General features: G+C 41.8%; 2 protein-coding genes across 2 annotated transcripts in view; one reads left to right on the top strand and one right to left on the bottom strand.

The window, feature by feature from the left end:
• Positions 1 to 1,950: 1,950 nt before the first annotated feature.
• On the top strand, positions 1,951 to 6,599 carry TMEM60 (transmembrane protein 60). Its single transcript, XM_059817117.1, has 2 exons — positions 1,951 to 1,974; positions 5,940 to 6,599. Exon 2 carries the CDS (start codon positions 5,982 to 5,984, stop codon positions 6,384 to 6,386), a length of 405 nt encoding a protein of 134 aa, XP_059673100.1. The 5' UTR covers positions 1,951 to 1,974; positions 5,940 to 5,981; the 3' UTR covers positions 6,387 to 6,599.
• Positions 6,600 to 14,618: 8,019 nt separating this feature from the next.
• The window catches only part of RSBN1L (round spermatid basic protein 1 like), a 53,341-nt gene continuing 44,341 nt past the window's right edge, over positions 14,619 to 23,618 (bottom strand). Inside the window, exons 6-8 of the mRNA XM_059816454.1 lie at positions 22,380 to 22,547; positions 17,056 to 17,164; positions 14,619 to 16,974 (exon numbers count right to left, since the gene is read on the bottom strand). Of these exons, the coding sequence (XP_059672437.1) occupies positions 16,318 to 16,974; positions 17,056 to 17,164; positions 22,380 to 22,547 (934 nt within the window). The 3' untranslated portion in view covers positions 14,619 to 16,317. The remainder of the gene's footprint in view (positions 16,975 to 17,055; positions 17,165 to 22,379; positions 22,548 to 23,618) is intronic.

Here is a 23,618-nt window from a genome sequence, read left to right on the forward strand (position 1 = left end):
CTCATGTAAAAGACAGCAAATAAAACATAGGGGAAATTAATATGACAGAAGAAATTTTAACTCAGGAGAAGTAGCCGAACATTTACATTCCCAAATTGAAAACCAAGGCCAACACATAAGCTGTAGACAGGTTGTCACTGGGTTAGGGTGGAAAGGGGGAAAAAAATAGCATAAGGAATAAGAAAGAAAGCACCAAAAGAAGAGGAAGGCATGTAAAATACAAGAAAACAGAAGGAGATCAGAGATGAAGGTGAAAATGCCGAAATTTAAGACCTTTAAAAGCAAGGAGAAAAAAAGTCCTATCACCTGACACAAGCATTAAAGCAGCTAAAGATGCATTAAAACAACTTACCAAGGAAGAGGTGTATTATAGCACAAGTCAGACTTAGCAAGTAGGAATAAGACGGAACGGAAGCGGCCAGTCGCTCAAGCCTCGAACGGGTAATTGAACGTCTACGACCCACAATAAACTTAGCAATCGGAGGCCAACGAGCCCGGTTACCGAGGGCTCATCAGGACGGCGCGGCCCCCCTCCAACGGCTGGAGCAGACCGCACCTGATGCGGTTACCCGGCGTGGCGGGAAGGGCCCGCTCAGCAGCCGCCCTCGCACCCCCACCGCCCCGGCGGGGTGGGCCCGGGGGGGCGCCGCGGCGCGGCCACCCGCGCAGGCTCCCGCCTGAGGGGGACCTCGGCGCCGCGGAGGCCGCGGGCCTCCCGCCCTTCCCCCGGACAGGCTTCCCCCCGCGGTGGGGGGGGGCGGCGGGAGGCCCCCAGCGCGGCGGTGGGGGGGGGGGGGGGGGGGGCGGCGGGAGGCCCCCAGCGCGGCGGCGGGCCGGCAGCGGACCCGCTCTCGCCGCCCGGCCAGGGGCGAGGGGAGCCGCGGCAGACGGCTCCGCCGCGCCCCGCCGGTGATGTGCGCACGGCCCCCCCGCCCCGCACAGCCGGGAGCCCCCCGGCCCTGCCACCCCTCACGGAGCGGGCACCCCCGCCTCGCCCCGGCCGCGGCTCCGAAGCCGAAGCCGCTCCGGCCGCCTCCCCCCGCCCCCGCCGAGCCGGTCGGCCCCTTCCCCAGCCTCGCGGGGAACTTGGCGCCCCGCTTCTCCCCCTCCCGCCGGGGGCGAAGATGCCTCCGCGCCGGCCCCCCTTCCTCCGCCGCTGATCGAGGGGGTCCCGACCTTACCGGTCGCCCGGTGCCGCGGCGAGGCGGCGGAGCGGTCCAGCGCGCGCCACAGACAACAGCAGCGAGGGGAGCGCGAGACGGCGAGGAGGCGGCGGGCGGGCGCGCGCGAGGCAACAGCTGGGGGGGGGCTGGGGGGGAGGAGGATGAGGAGGCGCGCGCGCCCGAGCAGCGGCAGCAGCAGCAACAGCGCGCCACCCTGTAGGCGCGCGCCGCCGAGCTGGGGGCGGGGCCTGGCTCAGGTCGTGAGCCAGCTGCGCCCCCTCCGCCTGCGAGGGTGGGGCCGAGACGTGACTGGCGGCGGCGCTCTCCAACGAGAGCGGGAGGGAGGTGGGGCTGTGCTTGACGGACAGCTTCCCCGGACAGAGGCGGGGCCGGTGTGACAGACAGCCTCCTGCACGAATTGGCGGCAAAGAAAATGGAGGGGGGTGGGCTCAAGGCTGAACGGCCGCCGGCCCTTGGGGAGGCAGGGCTGGCTGACCTTGATGGGCGTCGCCACGATCGAGTAGCTGAGGGGGTAGGTGGGGATTAACCTGAGCGATGTCGCCGCTACCCAGTAACAGCGAGGCGCAGGAGGACGAGCCTCCCCGCTGCCCAATAGCCAGGCCCGGGGCGGGTAGTGAGGAAGGCGGTCGGTTTCCTGTGGCGGAGGAGCGTGGGAGAGTCCGGCCGTCCCCTCACCTGCGCGTCTGGCCCCGCGAAGCTGGGCGAGAGGGGGATGCGCCGAGACTCTGCGCGGGGAGGCGGCGGGTCCGTGCGAGGGCGGCAGCGGCGCGGGGCGGCCTGGGCCCGTGCGGTAGGTGGCGGTGGAGGGAGAGGGCTTCCACCTCGGGTTCCCGCGTCGGGCCCGTCCTCGTTCAGGCCGACAGGGCCTCCGCCACGGCTGGGGAAGCGGTTCTGTCAGGGGTAGCCGCGGGGGAGGTCGGCTCGGCCGAAGGAGGGACCGAGGAAGGCGGCGGGCCGGCAAGGAAGGCTGGAGCAGGGATGCCGAGGAGGCCGGCCGGCCTGGGGTCAGCTGGGCCGCACCTCCCCTTAGCAAACGGGGGCGAGGAGGGGCGGGAGAGGCGGGCGGCCTCCCCCGCCTGAGGGGCTCCGGGCTTGGCCCTGCCCTGCTCGCCCGCAGCTGCTTGAGCCACAGCCCCGTGGGGGTCGGCCCGGGCTCCCCGAGCAGCTGCCGCCGCCCGGGGCAGTGAGCGCTAGGGCGGTCCTCGGCACCCCTGGGGCGCGTCGGGCGGAGGTGGTTGAGGATAGCGACCGTGCCCGCCAAGCCTGGATCGGGCCTGTGCTGGAAACGGTCACTCTTCTTCAGAGGACTGCGGAGGCCGTTAAACTGCTGTCGCAGGCTTTGCTTAGCCCGGCACCATTGGCTGGTTTGCCGGTTCCCTCGTGCTGTTCCTCTGAATAGTTTCTGAATTCTTTTTTTTTTTTTTTTCAGCCAAACTCAGCACTCGGGAGTGTCTGTTTTGCTGAAAAACAGTAAAACAAGCACTCCGGTTAAGGGAATGTTGTAGTTTTGACTTTATTTACACTTTAAAATCTACATAGCCTATCTGAACTAAGAAGGCACCAATTGCAAGGAGAACTTGTGAACACCTAACCTGTATTCATATCAGACTAGTTTAAATGTGGTTTTAAAACGGGGCTACCGGAATATTTCTTTCCAGGTGTCAAATTATTCATACCTACTGAATCAGCTTTAAAATGTCATTTAATCAAGCTAGAGTTCTATTTAATTTGGTTTCAGTATAATACCATTTTCTGAACTTTCTTAGGCAATGTTCAAGGTTTAGATTTAAATTTATAGATCTATGTTATCATTAATATTGAGCTGAATGTCATGTGTAAGTTTCCCTCCTCGTTATTTTTTCTCCTTCTAAACAGGATATAATTATCTATCACAATATTCTAGTTATGTAGATCATCCCACCAAGGTCAGTAATGCTACTTAGAGAGTGTTTCTCATTCCTCAAAATTTTTACCTCCTGTTAATTAGAGAGTCCTATAAGGAGTTGGGAGCTTTTTTTATTTTTACACTCTGCCTTTGACATTCCTTCAGTGTTCTCACAGAAGAGCTAGTTCAGACTTGTACCATATCTGCATCCTTTTTCTGGTGCTAACTGTCTTGTGATAGCTGGCCTCTAGCTGAGAATCTGCCGATAATCTCCCTTCTTTCCTAATGAGAGATGGTCAAGTGCTCCATGTAATCAAACCCTTCATCATGTCAGCTGTATCCCCAGCTGTCAGTCTTTAAAATTTGGTAGCTTCCTTTACTTGGACTACAGGACTATAAGATCTCAAAAGTACTCTTGGATTTCTTGAGTTTTCATCAAAAAAAGCCTCTAAAATTGAATGGAGCCTTGCATTCCTGCCCAATCTTGCCGCTGCATCTCTTAATTAGGTCAAAGAAAGGCAGCATAATGTCCCATGCTCAGTTTTCTGCCTGTGCTTTTTAAAATTGTTACCAAGTAGTTCTGAACACTTAGGAAAACTGAGTATCTTTTCATCAAGTGAGCAAAACTTCAAATTGAGTAGCCCCATCTAATACATCTTCAGTAGCTTTCTATTTCCCCCAGAGACAGTTGATAGCACCTTCTTTGGGTATCTGATAACCTGATACTTCTAACAGTATTGAATTCCTTTTTTCCTTTCAGGCCCAAGTTTCCAGTTTGTTTCTTTGGTTTCCGCTTTCTCCAGTTTACTAATAAGAGATTCACGTTCTTGTAGTATCTGTCGCATTGATTTCTAGAACTCGTTTTCAAAATTGTTCTCATGAAAGGAATGTTGAAACTTCCTTTCAGAACACTACTTTTCAGCCACAGATGTGCACTTGAGAATATTGGGAATGCTGTCAAAATACTAGAAATATTTCAGGCAGGTCATAGTAATTGTTCTGTAATCCTCTGTACCTGCCAGCTGGTTTAGGTATGTTTCTGTAACAAGAAAAAAGCAGTGTTGTCTAAAACTCCTCCAATTTTTGTCTACTTATCAATTAACTCTTATGTTAGTGTCACTGCTAAGCTTCACCCCTTCCCTAGGGAGGGCATCTCGGTTCCACTTTGCCAGTAATTGGCTTTCACCAGACCCTTTGGTGATCTGAGCAGCACTGACAGCAAAAAGCAAACAACAAAAACCCTGTTTAAAACTTTTTTTTTTTTTTGCTAGTTCAGCTCAAGGAACTGGCCTGCTCTGGGTCGCACAAGTGTCAGCCCTAACACAGGGGAAGGGATGTGCTGACAGTTACTCCAATTTAGATTATTTTAGGCTAAACTGGATCTTTTCCTTAAGAGAAATCCCACTACTATCCACTAAATCAAATCCATTGAAACTACAAACCCAGACTGAACAAAAAAGTACGTCTGTTGAACTGTGTATCAGAAGACACAGATTTAAATTGTAGGATAATTTTAGTGGTGTACAAAATTGTTATCCCCTAGCTCTAAAGTAGCAGGTCATCTCCTAACCAGTTTAGCCAGCAGCTTTTACTTCCCTCCTTCTGTTTCCCCTGCTTATCTGAGCACAAAGTTTGTTCAACTTGCTAATCTGGCAAAAAACTAAACCAGCTAAAAAGAAGAAGGTGCTAATAGTTTTTTGCTGGTTCAGTGAGTGTCATGGGCTTAATCGGGTGATCTTGTGAACATCAGTAACAACACAGAGGAAGCAGCAGCTTGTGGCCTGGGGCACTGAGGAGACAGAGGGGAAGCAGAGCTTGTCCTTCCCTTGTGGCCTCTGGTGGTGAGGATTAGATGCTTCGCAACACATCATCTCACTTTCAGTAATTTAAACATTTTTGTAATCTGGAACAAATCAAAGCTCAGTTTCTTACTTCAGGTGAAAGAATATCAGTGTTCCAAAGGGAATTATCAAATTTCTAAAAATCTCAAGTTTTTAAAATAAGAAACCTATTTCAGCACCAGTTCACTGGCATATATTAATTAGCCACCTTTGTAGCATGAAATCTTAAGCAAGATCATAGTTCTTCTCACCCCTGCTTTTTATACTTGCAGTGAAAGGCTTTTGGCAGACACAGTTAGGAATATAAAAACTAACTTTCATGACTGTGTGGCAGATGCACTTATCTTTTTCTGTAGTCCTGACTACATAGAAATTTAAATATACTACCAAGACAATAAACATAAATGGGTGTGTCATCCAGTGTCTGTGTATTTTAGGTACCTGCCAGAAAGCAAACATTATCCATAGCTTTTAGTAGTTTTAAGATTGCTGCTTGACAGCAAATGGTAGTAGTGCTTACTGGCTCAGTTTCAGCTTGGGTCATTTTAGCTGCAGCTCTGTAGACCACAGGATCTTTCAGATGGTTTGTTACTTGTGCTTGTAGATGGCTTACATTTTACTTGGTTTACATTGTTATAGAGAGAATTGTTAGGTTTATTTTCAAGTGTTAACTATGAGTGCCTCAGTACTGGAGGAAAATGGATCCAAGCATATTCTTAGCATAAAAAAAATCCCTAAAGGAGTCTGACAGCTAGTTCAGGATTAAGGCCTAATTTGTTTCACAGAACAAACTTAGATTAAGGCACTGTATACAGCTGACTTAAGGCACTTAAACTGAATGGTGGAGAGGACCAAAACAGAGTGCTTCGCTGAGAATGGTAGTTATAGAAGAAATGCTAGGAAGCAGTATGTAGGTGAGGTTAGAAGCGGTGGGAAAGCAAGAAGAAATTAGTCTCCTTTAAAGAATAATCCTCATGGTTATGCAGTGACATCTTTTGATGCCTTTCCCCCCGCCTTTTGTTTTGTTAGGTTGTTGCTGACCGTGAAAGACTTCCTCTCAAAGCTGTTTAAATGAGAATGTCCCTGGCGCAAAGAGTACTACTGACATGGCTTTTTACGTTACTCTTCCTGATCATGTTGGTGCTGAAGTTGGATGAGAAAGCACCATGGAACTGGTTCCTCATTTTTATTCCAGTCTGGATATTTGATACTATTCTTCTAGTTATGTTAATTGTAAAAATGGCTGGACGTTGTAAGTCTGGCTTCGACCCTCGCAACGGCTCCCAAAACATCAAGAAAAAAGCCTGGTATCTCATTGCAATGCTACTGAAGTTAGCCTTCTGCCTTGCGCTCTGTGCTAAATTGCAACAATTTACTACGATGAAACTAGCCTACGTATTTATCCCTTTGTGGGCCTTGCTTATTGGGGGTATGATTGAACTGGGATATAATATCTTCTATGTACGAAGAGACTAAGCTATACTATGTGGTTTTCAACAGCGATTGGTACCAAATTACTGGATTATTATAGTTTTGCCACAAACTTCATCTTCAAATTAGAACGCCAAATGAGAAATCAGTCACACTGGAGACTTTATCTAAACCAGGCTGAAGACTGAAAGTAGACTTGTTCCATTTTTTTATTTTAAAACTGTTACATGTATTCTTGTAAATAAAAGTATTTGTTCAACATAAGCTGTTCTAAATATGATTATTACTGTTATTTGTTATGTGGAATAAGATACAGGCTCTTCACATGCAGGTAGATCTTCTCAAAGGAACCACAGATGTTCTACCCCAGAACATTCAGCACATTGGGTAATCCTTGGAAAGAGGACTTAAATTTTCTACTGCTTATGCTGTCACTCAAGAAATAACCAGTTAACAGTAATTTCTATAATGTGCTAAATTTGCTTTAAGAATCAGTAGCAATTGATAGCTGCCAAGTAAGAACAAACAAGGAATAAAGTGACTCAGCCCTTTCTTTTTGACAGAATCCACTTCCACTCTGAAAGACTAAAAATAAGCAATTCTTTTACCTGCTGAAACAGCCAATAACCAGTATGTTTACCTAGGGGAAAAAAGTTAGTAGCTGAACTGTGCCAGCAGTCTAAGATCCAGAGAAGAGAGAGACCAGAGTGATTACCTTTTCAAGTGAGAAATCACTAGTGCTGTGAAAAAGACTGAAGCTACGCGGCAAGTTTTGTAAAGCCTTTGTACCTGGGGGAAGTGGTACTTTAACAAGGAAGACATTCTCTAATGTGCTAGTATATTAAATCTCTGGGAGTGAAGCCTTGGCTTTATGGAGTACTGGCAACTCACATCTGAGTAAATGAACTTGATTTCAAGTAACAAATGCAATGAATGGGACTTCTGGGAACAGCTGGAACCACGAACGTATTTTGTGCGCTGAAGGTGCTCTTCCAGGAGCTATGGAAACACCAAATTAAAATGTGAAAGTTGTCTAGGACATTAACATGCATGTTGAAGATACTGATCCATTTACAGTTCCTAGGTACAAAAGAATATCTAGTGAATGAGAAGAGCCCAGGAAAAAGTGTCTAAGGTAACAGGAGGTGACTAGATCAAAGTGTCTCACAAAAAATTTTAATTACTTACATTCAAGTGTACTTGCCCTTTAAAAAAAGTCTTCCGATAGCATTTGTATTTTTTACTTGCTGTTCAGTCACACAGACATGGGCATAAATACATGGGAACCATATTGTCAGAGGCTGCTGAAAGGGCTTTCTCTAAGAAAAGAACCTGCACCATCCTAAGGCAATGGATCTCAATTTAGAACATCAGGTAACAAATGATCTTGAGAAAGAATTTAAGTCATGTTTACTTCAGAGTAGTTGACTGTCCTATCTTGCTAAAAGAAAAACCAAGGAATGACAAAAAAACAAAATCTTCCTAATCATTAGCTGTTAAAAAAATGCAAAATATTTATAACCTCTATTATAATAACACGTCAACTTTTACTAAGCAAATCCATGTACTCAGCCCCAGTTTAAAAGTATCACATAATTTATGGGGAGCTGAAACTACCATTTAGAAATCTCTTTTCCCTTCAGTGCCTATCACGAACAGCTCTTTTTGGGAGGTGTGTATCTATGCCCTACTTAGTCTGAAAAATAATTAATGGAAGGACCTTGCTATGTGTTTGAGACTTCTTGCCCACTCATACAAGGTTCCTGTGAAGAACTGGCTTCCTTCACCATCTTTAAGACTTTTCAAGTTAAAATGGCACTCGCGATTAGAATTAGTGAATCCTAAGGGGAGGGGGGGCAGAATGTCCATCTCAGTACATGCTCTTGGGCCTCGTCAACATAGGAGATATGAGAGCAAGTGCACACATATACGTGCTCTATTTAAGTATATGTATGTGTATATATGGTATAAAGAGTATGCTTAATTTGTACATCCAATTTAGCCCTCTTAAGCAGTTCTTCAGTCCTGTCAAATGGGAACTAGGGTCACTGAGCCTCCCAGGATGCAATACTCCAGGTACAGACCATGGCACGCAAGCTAGACCTCATGTGCAATTTTTATTGGGATGCTTTAAAAACCTATGGAGAAGAAGAAAGAGTCTGAAGACCTGCCTCCAATTAAGGTAAACTTTTATGAACCACTTAACAAACATTGCCACAAATACATAACAAGCACTTAAGCACTTTAGACAGGACAAAGACACACACACACCCAGCCCTCTATGTGGTATGTTATGGCACCAAGCATAAAACTGAGTACCCAGTCTTTCCGCATCTGATGATTATCACAGAATAAAAAGCAAAAAACCCTTGTTCATACAATGCCAAAAAGCCCCATAATGCTCAGAAGAGCAGAGCAGCTTTCCTCAGTCAAGCTGAGAACAGTTCATTGTAACTTAACACAATAAATGCTGGGAGAATAAGAAGTAGCCTCATTAGGACTTAGTGTATTATTAGCAAGATGGGCCACAAATGGTGACTCTGCCCTCTTAATAAACCCCTTCTATGCCACAGATGTAACAATTATCTGAAAGTTTGGCATCTCTAATTAACTAGAATTAAACACAGTTGATCCAAATGTCCTTTTAATTGCTGCCTAGAATTCAACAGGAAAAGACCAACAATTGCAGTGTTTCAGTTGTGGGTTTGGCTCCCCCCCCCCCCGCTTTTTTCTTTAAAGGTTTACAAACCTTGAAATAAAGGACAGTGATTTTGAAAGCTGAAGCAGACATTTCTCTCTGGTGTCCTACAGCAGTCACACACAAATTGATTTCCTTTAGCACAACATGTTTTTAGAACACAGCCATTTGGAAGCACTCAACTTTGTTTTCAAGTTCCTAGTCCTTACAGAGCTCCTTTGATAAGAGAAGTATTCCTTTTGACTTCGTATTTTGTATGATTTAACTGACCTAGACTGTGCTGACACCTTTGTACATGCAGTCTCACTTTTTTGTGGTATCAGAGCTTCATTCAAAAGGATTTATGCTACAAAGTACACTGTAGCCCACTGTGACCTTTCCAGAAGCTGTTTCAGGAATTACCGCTATTTGTAATTACCCCATCTCAAAGGCACTGTTCACAGCCTTGAAACGGAGTGAGTTCTCCTCACACCTTTTCTTGAATTTACAGACTGATCAACTGAGCTTCATGAAATAAAACGAGTGAAAAGCAGGTTTGATGAAGTTGGCAGGGAAAACAGGAAGTTGATGCTGAGGTGGCTCATGCTGATTTGCAAGAAATGAGCAGAAGGAAATGATGGTCCAACTACCCAGCGCACTAGAGAACGCCTCGTCTCAGTTACCTGCAGCAGCTGATGCGGGCTGTGGAGGAGAGAACTTTGCCTTCAGCAGCATTTGAAAATGCAATTCAAAAGCTTGTTGTTCTGAAATGAAACTGGAAGTATTTCTCACATATTGATGATATATATAATATACATAATATATAGAGATGATATATTGTATATGGACATATATATTCTACATCATTTATTTATCTTGAAATCATTTACACAAGCATGAACACTTCAGCATGCACTGTAGGCGAGTATCTACTTTTGTCTGATTACGGAAAACATGCAATGCACATGTGTGAAAGGTCATGAAACTAAAATTTTCAATTACCTATTCATACTGCTTTTCTTGATTTGTCACTATTTTAGACTAGTATCCAGTTTTCTGTTCTTTTTATACTTGAAAAATACAATTGTGTGACATACACATCCCCCCCTTCAACAAACTTTAACCTAGATGCTCCAAGAACGTGCGTACATGCACCCAAAATGCATTGCTAGGCATGGGTGACGATACTAAAAAATAAGCTAGCACAGAACTAAATTACACGGCAATTTGAGAGATGGAAGCAGTATTATTTACTGACATATATGCATAGTAGTAAAGAAACAAAGTCCTAGAGTAACCTCATAGAAATTTTCACATTTGCCCAGTTTAAAAGTTGGGTGACACAAAGGTATTGATGAACGTGAAGTATAAGACTCCCAGAAATTCAGAATTCTAACAACATTAGGCGTTACTTATTTCAACACCACTATATTTTGGGAACAGATAACACTGCTTTTCAGTAATAAAGCTCCGGAATAACTGCATACTCATCGAAATAAGTTCTTTGAATTTATTAGCATGGAAAGCATAGCACTACCATGTAACGCATCACACTTTTTTTTAAAAAAATTAAGATTGAGGTAAAAATAACTACGCTGAGTTGGAAAAAGAGTGTTTGTACCTTTTCATTGTACCTTTATTGTTTTAAGATTTGGATGGAGTTAGTCTCCCGTATGAGTCTTTTAGACCTGAACAGGCCTGTGTATCAACTTGCTGCTGAAAAGCGTCAGGCTTTGTGCACTAAGGCAATTTGAGGAATCGCTGCAGTTGGACCACTAGCATACTATTCAATATTAATTCAACATTTTCTCCTTGTACTTGTACTGAAGTTGGATAAAGAGTAGAAAAATCTGCAACTCTGTAATGCTATTCTTCCGGCCTGCCTTTTCTAACAAAACCAACATCACAAGCAGGCAAATGTAAGAAGTGTCTTCATACAGCACAGAATGACAGTGTAAGAGCAAGAAACAGAGAAGAAATGAGAACTCATGCTTAATTTACCTGTGTTAGTTTTTATCTCAGTGTTCCTTTTAAAAGTTTATAAATAAATCACTGCTCAATGATGTTTTTCAGTCTGAAAAATTTCATTTCTGAGATTAACAAAAGCTCTCAACTGCATCGATCAGACAGGCAAGTACCTGAGTGTTACTGCATGCTTACGATACAGCTTTAACACTCTTTACTTATGTTACATTAGTCTTACACACACAGGTCTAATTCTCAAGGTTTTCTTCTTGAGACACATAGGGAATAGCTTTCTCAGTCAACTGCCCTATTTTGCCTCAATACAACCAGATAAAAAAACCTGCCATGAAAAGCATAGTCCTTGAAACACAGGCCTAAGCTCTACCAAACGCTGCACTTTCAGGTGGACTGGAAATTAATTGGTAAAAGAAAACATGGTATCAAAATAGTTATTGAAAAAGCAAACTTGATAAAAATAGACATTTAAACTGCTGTTTTAATCAATGTTCGTATCAGATTATCATAACTGTACACCAAATATTAAAGGACTACTTAGGACTAAAGCCCTCATCAGTAGGCTCATCTATCAGCACGACCAGAACAAGAGAAGATCAGCATTTAGCTGGCACTCAAGTACAGCACGGCTCCAAATCAGAGGAAATATTAGCATCATAGCACAGAGAAAAACAATGGTTAGAATATAATACACTAAATTTGCAAAGTCAATATCCCTGATGATTCTAATAGAAATAGCAACCTAGATATTGTTAATCATTGCTTCTGAACAGAACACGAAGATAATTTGCATTTCTAAGAGAAATGGAGTGAGTGACTGATGGGAATCAAAGTTTCACAAATTTTCCCATGTATGCTGCAAGTTCAGTGGGATCTGCACAAAATATCAGTATCGCCTATTATACAGTTTCTAAAGTGCGTTTTATCCGTTTGAGAAAGTAATAAAATATCAGTTGAACACAGTGAGTCACAATCAAAGAACACATTCTCAACAGCATCATTCACAGCAAAGCACAGATTAGTGAAAATTTGTCCTTTTCATTCCAGCTTGTATACATTCACAGTATGGTAACAGGCGCTGGTCTGCCCAACAACAAGGTTCTCTACATATCTGACCACTAGAAAAAAATGAATAAAAATACACTTGAGAAGCCTACGAAGTTCTTTTATCTCTTGATCAGAATCAGTACAGTTTTCATCCTAGCAGTGTCAGGTGGCAGTCTACTATCTCACAACAATTTATTTTGCCAATGAGCATGGAGAAAACATGGATTTATTTCAATCAATTCAGCATCCTTATTCACATGCAGCTATTATAAAACAGTCATTCTGATCAATGAACACCAGTCCTGTGTTTCTTGGAAGACTTACTCAATTTTCCAAATCTGTCATGTTAGGATCTGTTTCACAGCATTCTACTATTTTATGTTTCCATTTCCTACATCATTGCAATGCCAACGTAGTTACTGTGCACATGTATATCTGCTTAAAAATCAATTTTATTTATCACCAAAGAATTCTTTCACAGATGAATACTTAAATCATCACCCTCTGAAATAATACTTTATTTCTAATACTAGATAGAATTCATATTTCAGTTAAAGAAGTATTGAAATATTCACTATAGTAACAAGGAAGGAAAAATCTGCATGCCAGCAGTACCTGTAATGAAAATGCTGTTTCAGAGTCAATTTGCAGGCATTTGGAGGGCTGGGGGATGACACAACACTGAGTAACACTTGTATGTAACACATGAAGTCAGTTGCCAGTGAAATGCAAAAGATACAGAAATTTTAAAAAAAAAAGTAGCTACCATCTTGAAAGCTATTGGTAGTGAGAGTAACAATGCAATTCTTTGCTAACCACAAATATGGTACCAATATTTAGGAAAACAAGTCTAAATTTCTGCACATCATGTCATTAACTGGAACACCACTGCAAACACACAGATGTCAATACCATTGCAGTACAGGCAATAGGCTGTAAGCAGATTTTTCCAATCTGCAGCAGAACAAGGGCCAAGAGAGACAACTAAAACACTGGAGATTTCAGCCGAAATAACAGAAAGATTTATATAAAACTGAAATCCAGGGAGGGGGGGAAAAAGCAATAAGCAAAGACTAGTTTCAGTACATCAGAAGGCATGAAAAATTTATTGCTGAAGCAAAAGTCTGAATATGAAGTTGTATGCGGCAGGAATAAAGGTGCATAGGACCACCTGAAACCAAAGCAAGACCTTTGTCAGACTAATGAACAATTTGGGAGCTGAAATTCTCAGAAAAGGTACTCCCCTCTTAAAGAGGAACTGCATCAAAATGAATACACCACAGGCAGAACACAAAAACTTGGGTTCTTTTAAAGCAAAATAAGGAGTATACACTAATATAGCCAGTCAAGCCAGACTGTTCACACCTTTGAATACAAAGGGAGTTCTGATAGCCATTGGTAATCCCGGTATTGTTCATATTCTGTCTGCAAGGAATTCTGTCTAAAAATGAGAAACTAGTCTGCCTCAAAAGTAAAGGATGCATAAAAATTTCAAAAACTGCTACTTCTTTTTAATCGCTTAAAATTCTGAAAGTGATAAAAAAAATGGGTTGAAGATGGTGGCAGTTTAGAAGCAAACTTTCAGAACCAAGACATTCCTGAGCAGAAGTTTGAGGCCATGTCAGCCAAGACCACTGAGCAGGTCTTCAAAAGGAAACAAAGTTCTACTCTTAAGTCTAAAGTCATGTTTGCTAAAACATTTTCAAAGACTTTTTTTTTCAGTCTGGACAGGGCCTATGATGCAGAAAGTTGTTTGCTGTCAAGGGGGATGTATACACTTTACTAAAATCTGACAGATTTTAAAAAAAATACATGAACCAGAATGAATGATCAGCATACGGATCACCATCATATAAATAAGTTGTTGGGTGGTTTTTTTTTGTTTTTTTTTTGTTTTTTTTTACAGTAAACTAAATGGGGGGGGTTGTTTGGGGTTTTTTTTGTTTGGTGTTTTGTTTTTTTTTTTTTTAAAAGCAGTATCTGGCAATGCTGGTTTTGATAGAGCTGAAGCCTTCTGCTAACCCAATTGGAAAGCTGCATGCTTGGTGCAAACTACCACCTTCCCTTTTACTGTTCTCCCACGGCTGGCACAAAGAATGGGAATGGAAGGCTACATAATTGTGTACGGATGTTCATAAAGCCAAACAGATTATGAGTGGAAGTTTCCAGTTAATCCAGCTGAGACCACATTTCTACTATTAGGAAGGCTCAAATTCTTACTTGAGCCAATTAATTTTTCAAATCAGAATCTGCTAGAGTAATAACTTACCATGTCACACATGAATCATCTGCTCGTGGCGCGAGGGGAAAGCAAGATCCCTGAGGCTGCAAAACTGGTAGTAATCTCTTAGCCAGCATTAAAGAAAATAGCAGTAAGACTTACAGACATATTAGCCACATCCAAGAGATTCATGTTTCTATTGCTTATCTAATATGTAATTATGGCTATGTAGGAGTAATGTTTAGCAATTCAAATATCGATTTAATTAATAATTCCTTGACAGACCTATTTTAGATTTAAACAAATCAGGGCACTCATCCATTAAATGGCTGATTTTAGTGCCAGGCATAAGTATGCAGTAACATTTTGAATTCTAACAAACTATAAGCAAAAAATTTTTGCAACAAAAGGACCTCAGGTAGTTGAATTAGACATCACCTGGAAATCACATTGTTCTATTGCTACAAATGAAGCCAAAGTGATCACTAAGTGCATCAAAGGTTATAAACTGGGTACATAAGGATGTACAACTTCCAGAAAGTTATAGGGAAAAATAAAAAAAAAAAAAATATATCAGAGGTACAGAGGGCTTTGGAAATAACAACAGGCCTAGGATCCTACATTTTAAATACTTAGTTGAAGGACAGGCTGTAGGGCAGTTTACTGCTATCTGTAGCTACCTGAAAAAGAAATATCATTCAGATGTGTTTGAACTATACAGTAATATGTTACACAAAGAATTAAATAAGTTAAATGACAGATTTTTTTTGCCATTACCACATCAGATGCTAGCTAGCCTTGAAATCCTCTTCCCCCAGAACATGGCTTAACAGAATTCAAGCGTTCTATAGGTAGGGAGAGAGGAGAACAGTTAACTTGGATGTCACTGTAATTTTCTTAATGAAGCAACTCTTGCTTCCAAAACTGGGACTCATGAGGAATCTTCCTGCTAGACACATTGGTGAGTTTCTTTATTGCCTGGTGCTATCAGCATAGGGAGCCATTCAAATCCAAATGTGTCTCTGTGAATTACAGGTCACTGCTAAAGTTGAGGCCTTTACAGCTTGATGAGTAACCATTTAAATATTCTTTGCTTTAATTTTAGTCAGATAACTAATTTAAGTTGAGGGGAGTTGTTGGTTGGTATAGTTTTTTTTTAAGACAGTTCCATTTCACGTTAACAGCGGCTTAAGCAGGGGGAAGAGGCAAGCACAGAAGGGAGTTTGCTCCCTTGCACCAGCTCATCTAGAGAGATGCACACAGTCACTGGTAGTGCCCCTGGAGCTCACCGAGTGTCCAGCTCTCCACCACAACAGAGGAATGTTTGCCTCTCCATTCCACATCAACATCTGACAGCAGGAGTTTGGGGCATGCCTTTAGCAAGCAACTGTAAGGAATCCTCTGAAGGGAGGACTGATTCTGCATTCTGACTAATCTCGATTTACGAAGAATGCCTCAGCTCTACCTCAGTTTGCTACAGCTCCTCACCCCACAATGGCGTAAGGGCATCCTATGCATTAGTGCAGGTAGAAACATAACCATTTAGAGAGGCAGTTTAACTGAATTATTTTTTGCAGACCCAAAAATAAAACCAATCTGTTATTATGAACCTTTATTAAGCGGCTCACATTTCAGTATAAATCACACTAAAAAGATTCTTAAAAAAGATATTTACACTACAGTGCTGACACATTTAAAATGAAAAATTGGTATAAATAAGCTCTATGGAAAAGCCTGGAATTGTCAAAAAGAATTCTGGCTCATCTTACAAAAAATATATATGTTAAATGTCAGCTCTACTCTAAAACCTACAACTCAAAATTATTTAAAGACTTCTTTATGTTAAACCTGCAGTGTTTACAGTGCATCTGGCCCTAAGTGCTTTGATACTTCACAGTTATGGACAGGCACTGAGGAATGTTACAAAGCTACATAACTATTTTCTGTAACAGATGTGAAGGCAAGTCACAAACTTGCCTCACAGAATTTATGAGTCTTTACATTATTACATCATTAAGTTTAAAAAGGAATTTAAAACCATATATACAGATTTAGCACAAAAAATCATCCTCTCTTTGTCCATGCAGTTTTGGATATGATGAACTATGTTGTCTTGTATCATCTGGATGTATGTGACCTCCAGGGCATAACTTGCCTTGTAAGTCTTTGTTGCCAGGTTCGAATTTAGAATCCATTTCCAACTTAAATGCCGTCAATTCAACGTGATCCAATCTAGTCTGGACATTCTGGCCCCCGACGTCATTAGGTGCCACTGTCTTTTCAGCAAGATCAACATTCATGGGTTCTTCTTTCATTCGGTGAGATGCAATAGGTTCATGTTTTACTGGCATAAATTCCTGCTGCAGATACTTCGTCTGCAGAGTATCTGAAAATTTGGTGTCTTCGGAGGTATTTTTGCTTATCGTACAAATTCTGCTGTCAGTCTGAAGTCCAATAACCGAAGACTTGGGGTCTGCAGAGGTCCCTGCTTCAACAGTACTTGTATTTTGAGAAAGTTCTTCCTCTGAATGATATAGCTTAAGCCGGATATGCCAAGCCAAACTGCACACAGCTGAAACTGTTTTGAACTGGTGCACAACATTCCGTGGTATAAAATAAATGTCGTTATCAAATAACTGAATTCTGGCATATCGAATGCCTTCCCTTCGCAGTTGATTAAGTTTTGCATCATCAACCCACTGGACACACTGGAGGAAAAAAAAAAAAGGGATGAAAACTCTTATTTAGGACTCAAAGGACACCTGATCAACAGTTCATAGCATGCTTACCTGTGAGAGTGGAGGCTCATGCAAATCTAACTGCATTCGCTGAACTACCTCTAAGAAGTCTTCAGCATGAAAACAAATTACATCTTTGGTTATACGAGGCTGCTCAGACCTACAGAAGAATAAGAATTGCACAGTCAGAGGCTAAAACTAACATGCTACTGAGAATAATAACGAAAAGCTGCAAGCAAGGATAAAGCAAATAATTTTAAGCAACAATTTTTGAGTAACCTACATTTTGAAGAAAAAATGTTGACTAAAATGGCTAATTCTCAAACTTAACCTCATTAAACTGGTTAAGTGAATTAACCACAATTTATTTACAAGTGGCAGTAATAGCAGCAATGAAAGGCCAACGGAACTCACTATTTTTAATTTTTATTTTTAATTGACCTCTGTCTGCTTTGATACTGTAAGACACATGCCCCAAATAAGTTGGGCTTACTCTGTCAACTCTCTAACATGATACACCCATCAGGTACCTCGAAGTATGCAGCAGTCTGACTAGTATTATGGCAAACATTGCTTACTATCTTGTCTCAAACACCTTGTTCAGAGTTAGTAGTAAAGCTGAACCTACGTTAAGCTGCCACACTGCTAGTAAGCAGCAGATACTGGCATCCTCCACAAAACATCCCTTAAAAATACATTCCTATTTGTGCTCACTAGGAAAGCTACAGAAGAGCAAAATCTGAATTAGGGTTTGTCTCTGAAACCGGTAGAATTCACCTCTTGTCCCACAACATCTCCCCCAAAGAAATGCACGCCATTTATATAATTCATCTAGAGACATTACCTAGAATTAGCTAACAAAAGGCAAAAACAGCTACGATCCTTATCACTTTCTCATCTAAAAACCAAACTCAGTTCTTCAACAGAAACTTATAAAACTAAGCTCCATGTACTTGTTTTTGAAGGACGTTTGGTTTTGAACAGGTTTTGTTACAGGCGTGGTGATAGGAAGATTTAATTTACACAGGCTAAAGCTCACACTGGAGTGGTTCTGCAAAGAAAATTTATCAGCCAGGAAGAGCCTGGTTGATGACTTCCCTCCTTCATGCCCTGCAGAGTCCTCCCAGAGCTGAGAGGCACGCAACGCCTCCCGCCGCCGCCGCCGGCGCAGTAAGAGCACACAGGCTGCGCGTCCAGGCGCTGCCGAAAGGAACGAGCATCAACCGGGCTGGCTCCCGCCTCCCCCCCCCGCAGGGCCGGGCTGGCTCCCGCCTCCCCCCCCCGCAGGGCCGGGCTGGCTCCCGCCGCCCCCCCCCGCAGGGCCGGGCTGGCTCCCGCCTCCCCCCCCCGCAGGGCCGGGCTGGCTCCCGCCTCCCCCCCCCGCAGGGCCGGGCTGGCTCCCGCCGCCCCCCGGGCAGCCCTCCCCCGCGCCCGCCGCCTCCACCGCTCTGCCGAACGGGGCCACAAGTTGGGAGTTAGCGGGGCCGCGGCCAGAGCTGATGCAGCGAAGGGCTTGCTACGTTTCCGAACTTACTTACTGGCTCTTCAAGCACTCTTTTTTAAAAGCACGACGATAATCAGTTTCTATATACAGATGGTGTTATAACGTTCCAAGAGGCAGGCAATGATGTACAGTTTATTGGGCTTTTTAAACTGACGAGACATGTTTATTTTATTTAGGTCATGACCTCAATAAAGCAAAAAATAACCAGGTTGAGGCTATTTTCAGGGGGAAAAAAAATCCCAGATCAACTACTGAAAGTGCGCTAGGGAGAATTTTCAGACCACATATTTTACTTTCAATTTTACAAATATTAAAATGTCTCTCTATATTTTGGTCTATATACTCCTGAGGAGGATTTAAGCACTGAAAGCAAAAAGATTACAGAAACATCTCTCATCAGTGGCATGAAAAAGTATTAGCTAGTTTAATCTACTTTTTATAATGCATTTATGTTTTTATTTTTTTAATATGTATCTGCACATCTGGAGTTAACACTATTTGTAAATGAAGTTAAGAATTAAAATAAATACAACAAATATTTGCATATTAAAAGTACATCAATCCAAAGCAATGTTTTCACAGCAGTGTCTACTCTGTTTTACACATTATACAGGACAAAGTACAATTAATGATTTTTTTTTTAAATCGTGCCTTTTCTCAGTCCCTATATACGTGCAACAGTATACATTTACCAATCTGTGCTGCAATTCTATCACAAAACATGACATTCCTTTCGCAAACACAGAGAAAAATTATTGCCAGATTGTTTTTAATCTGCATTTGTAGATTTCATATTTAGCACAACTTTGACATTATATTTTGTAAAACTTAAAGTTTAGAGGTCCCTCCCAAGCAAAATAGTAGCAAGATAGTTCAGTCAGATGTCCAAAAAGTCATTAAATCCAAACAGAACTGTAAAATGACTTCGGAAAAATCCATTTAAGTCCCTACTAGAGCACTGCTAGACTATTTTTGGCAATAAACTTTTTCCTCGACCTCGTTCTTCAAAAGGGCTTGACTCTTTTTGCTGTAACATTTCAAAACAGATTGAAGATTACGGGTTTTACCATTAATATTTCTGACCTAATGCATCAAGTCTGGCAATATATAACAAATTCCTATGATCATATAGAAAGCACTAACAACTTCATGCTCTGGAACACAAACTTGAAAGCTGCTTGCTGAAGCACAGGACAGAGGGGTTTAATTTTGCCAGCAGCAATGCCATGAAGTGTCTTTTGCTGTCCCTGTAAAAACCCACCCAAGTTTTCCACATAAAAGTCTTTGAAGTTTCCATAATTTAAAATTTCACTGGCGTTGCTTAAGTTCTAAAGCACACTTGCTATCACCTACAAAAATGGCATTAAGTAATCAGCACGACCACAACACCAGTGTTTATCAGACTTCAAAGCAATGCAGTCTTTAAAATGTTTTCTAGCAATAGCCAGAGCTCTTCTACAATTTGTTAAGTATTCACAGAAATAAAAAGATATCATAATCCACTAATTTTTACAAAACATCTCAAATCAAAAGCCTGTCATATTTGCCAAAGCAAAAATTATTTTCCTGTTCTTCCAAATACTATGATTTGTTTCCAGTTCAGTCCTCTATCCCCAAAAGCTGCTTTCTGCCTTTCAGAACAGACAGGAACAGTACTGTTGAAAGACACCAGTTATCCTAACATTAACATTCATACCTATCACCTACTAAGTAAATCCCACTTTCTTTCAATCTACAGCAACTTCTTGATTGCAAAGCTTTTTTTGTACACCCAATTCATTTTTATACTAAGTAAACACAAACTAACAACTCAGTTCAGCAAGTCTAGGAATTGCTTTATTTTCTCCTCAAAAGAAAACACGAATTTTATATATGGTATCTCAAAATTAAAACATGTGCATTTTTACTGCCATAGTGCCCTAATGACCCCTGGAATATCTCCAACTTTCAATTTTGTTCAACTACTCAAACAGATCAAAAAAAACCACCACCCAGATTTTTCAAATGCATGTTGTTTCCTTTAAAATAAATCTACCACAGCTTACGAATTATAGTAAAGCTAATTTCTGAAATTATTTTAATGTGTTACATTAATTAATGATGCTTCATTATCATAGGCCCTGATTAGTTCTCTTCATGTAAGTACAGTGAAGTGGCTTTTCAAAATTATACAAAAAAGTGGAAAGGGAAAGGAGAAATTATCACTGATGTCAAATCAAGCGCGAAATACATAATTTTTTATGGTGTTATATATTTTCCTCCTCTACCTATGTCAGTCCCAAATTTTTTATTCGGCATTAAAAGATAACATTTTTAGTCCTTACACTGCAGTGAAATGCTGATACTTTTATCTCCCCCAAACTGAAGTACTTTGAAGTTTGTTGGGCAGTTTTGCCTAGTTTTGCCTATTTTCAGATCGCTTTTTAATCTGCACAGTTTTTATTTTGACTAATTCCATTCATTTTTCCAAGTTTAAAAAGAGTTTTAAAGGAGGTTGAATAGACACCCTTTTCCACAAGTTTCAACGTATGAAAGATGATGGTTTACATCTGAAAAGCAAGAAAACTTATTTTTAGAACATAAACAAACATGTAATGATTTCCAAGGGAGGAGCATCTTGTTATGAAGGTATAGGGTGAGAATGGGAAGTTCCCACAGACATTTAAATTACTATCAATTTAAATTCTTAATAATTTCCACAGGAACACAAGTTTGGAGGGTGGGGTTTTGGTTTTGTTTGGTCAGTTTGTTTTTGGTTTTTGGTTTAGTTTTTTTTTTTTTTTTACTTTCTTTGATAAAGCTTTGAGTCTCTCTCATATGTGCAAAGTGTAATTTAAAATAATCAGATCTACACCGTATCTCAGTTCTTGCCCTGCTACCACTACCCAGTCTTAATTCACTCCCGCTTCTCACAGAACAAGCAGGAAGTTTAAGGTTCCAGCCATCATCAACCTGAAGAGGAAGTAAACTGCCAAACCTCAAAGCCCAAAATAAAAACACATTAACATCTGAACAATCCAGTTCTTCCCCAACGGCAATTATTCAATTTTCTATCTCAATGAACTCATGCACTGTAACACAAATTTGCATCATTTCACCCAAAGTGAATTCACTCTTCTAAATTCTAGACAGACACAAAGAGCAAAAGGTGGTTTTTAGTGTTTACGTATGCAAAGGTAACCTCCAAAACTAAGGTCGTTCTCTCAAACCAAGGTCAGAAGATCCTGAAAAAGGCTTCTTAGATCTGGACCAGGAAGCCCCTATGATTAGGGGCTTTTTATTTGGCTAAAATGTAAACAGCTTCAAATGAGATACATTCATTTTCTGAATCTTGTATGGGAACTCCCAAGATGGACACGAAAGAAAATCACATAGCCTCCAACAGGATTCTTCCTAGGTGATCTACCACAAATAAATCAGGGTTGTAACAGCCATGATTTTGAAGCAGAAGCATAAAAATTCTGCTTATTTCCAGACAACACAAAGAATTGCCAAAAGGTCTTCATGTGCACCTCTGAGGCAGAAACTCAGGTCAGTCCGTATGCACTATTTGAAGCGAAGCAAAACAAAGTGTAAAGTGTTTTTACATTTAACATTAATTCAGTTACAGCAACTCAATTATAGCTATTAAACTGTCATTGCAAGGCACCTTTCTAGTTTCAACCACACAGCAAAACTGTACCCAATCTAGCAGAGGGCAGACAAACACATCTAATGCATAGAGATAGAGGGAAAGTGTCCGGTATCTACTAAGTCTTATTAAATCTCTAATACTACATTAACCTATTCCGTGCTCCTTCTACCAATTATAAATGGGAATTCACGCAAATATTCTTCAAACACGTAGGTGAATATGTCAATTAACACATACCACTCTCCACAGTGCACAGCCTTCAATACTCCCACAGCAGCTGTAGTCTGCCGTTCAAAACCTTGTCCTATGTGATCTGCATGGGCTCGTGTCCGGTCTTCAAATAGCATTTCACGGGGTTCACTGGTTCGAGGTAGGTACTGCAAGTTTTTTATTTCATTGGTAGTTCTGTATAAGAAAAACAGTATTAGTGATACAGAAATTTCTCTTCATTACCTAATTTCCACCATAGCCAACAGCACTGTTTTTCTGCCTTCAGTGAGAACATATAGCTAAATGAGAAAAACAGTAACACTTAGGAGATATTAAACATGTAATGAGCTATACCAAAAAATCAGAACACCTATGCAATTAAAAAAAGAAACAAACAAAAACAACAATACAGTGTCAGGGTCCTGAGTGCACTAAAAGGCCCTAACAACTGAGCAGCCTCACCTGCAGTCTCCACACACAAACCTGGACAAAAAGCCCAGTAGCTCTATTTAAGTTCAGGCCTGGCCTGAGCCATACTGCAGGAGCACTCATCTTCACCTCAGCCAGAGGTGTGCTGGGCCACAGACTTGCTTCCCAGCTTGACCTCAGGACACCTTTATCATGATGCACCTGCCTGGCAATCACTGGACCTGATCCTCATTGGCAGACTGACTTCCTGCCTTGACCTCAGACTGGCCCCATCACCACACACTTGCCTGACACACTGGAGTCTGGGCTCAACCTGGTCCCCAAAGGCCAGGTCTGCCCTACCTGCCTCCCTTAGGCACTGTAAGGCTGAGCCCTACAGTGATCAGCCCCTGGCAGGGAGCTGCCAGCCCTTCTGCTTCCTGACTATTAGGTATACATTTCAACTGTCCCCGAAGTCATTCTTCTTCATTCATGTTTCTACCAAACTGCTAGGAAATGTGTATGTATACTTAGTTCCATGTTGTAGATCTGGGAATGAGAAGCAGCAAAAGATTATTTCTTCAGGGTTTAATGAAAGTGAAGGAAACACTGCAGAGCCACAAGACCATTTTCCTGGCCACCTGGAGCAGACATTGTGTGCCGCATTTTCCTAAGAGCTGCTTAGAATCATAGGATAGTGGAGGTTGGAAAGGACGTCTCGAGACTGCGTAGTCCAACTTCTCCCACTCAACTACAGCAGGTTGCTCAGGACCATGTCTGGTCCAGTTCTGAGCAACTCTAAAGACACAGACTCCACAAGCTCTCTGGGCAACCTGTCCTAGTGTTCAACCATCCATA

Source organism: Gavia stellata, chromosome 4 (genome assembly GCF_030936135.1).
Source record: "Gavia stellata isolate bGavSte3 chromosome 4, bGavSte3.hap2, whole genome shotgun sequence".
Classification (NCBI taxonomy): Eukaryota; Metazoa; Chordata; class Aves; order Gaviiformes; family Gaviidae; genus Gavia; species Gavia stellata.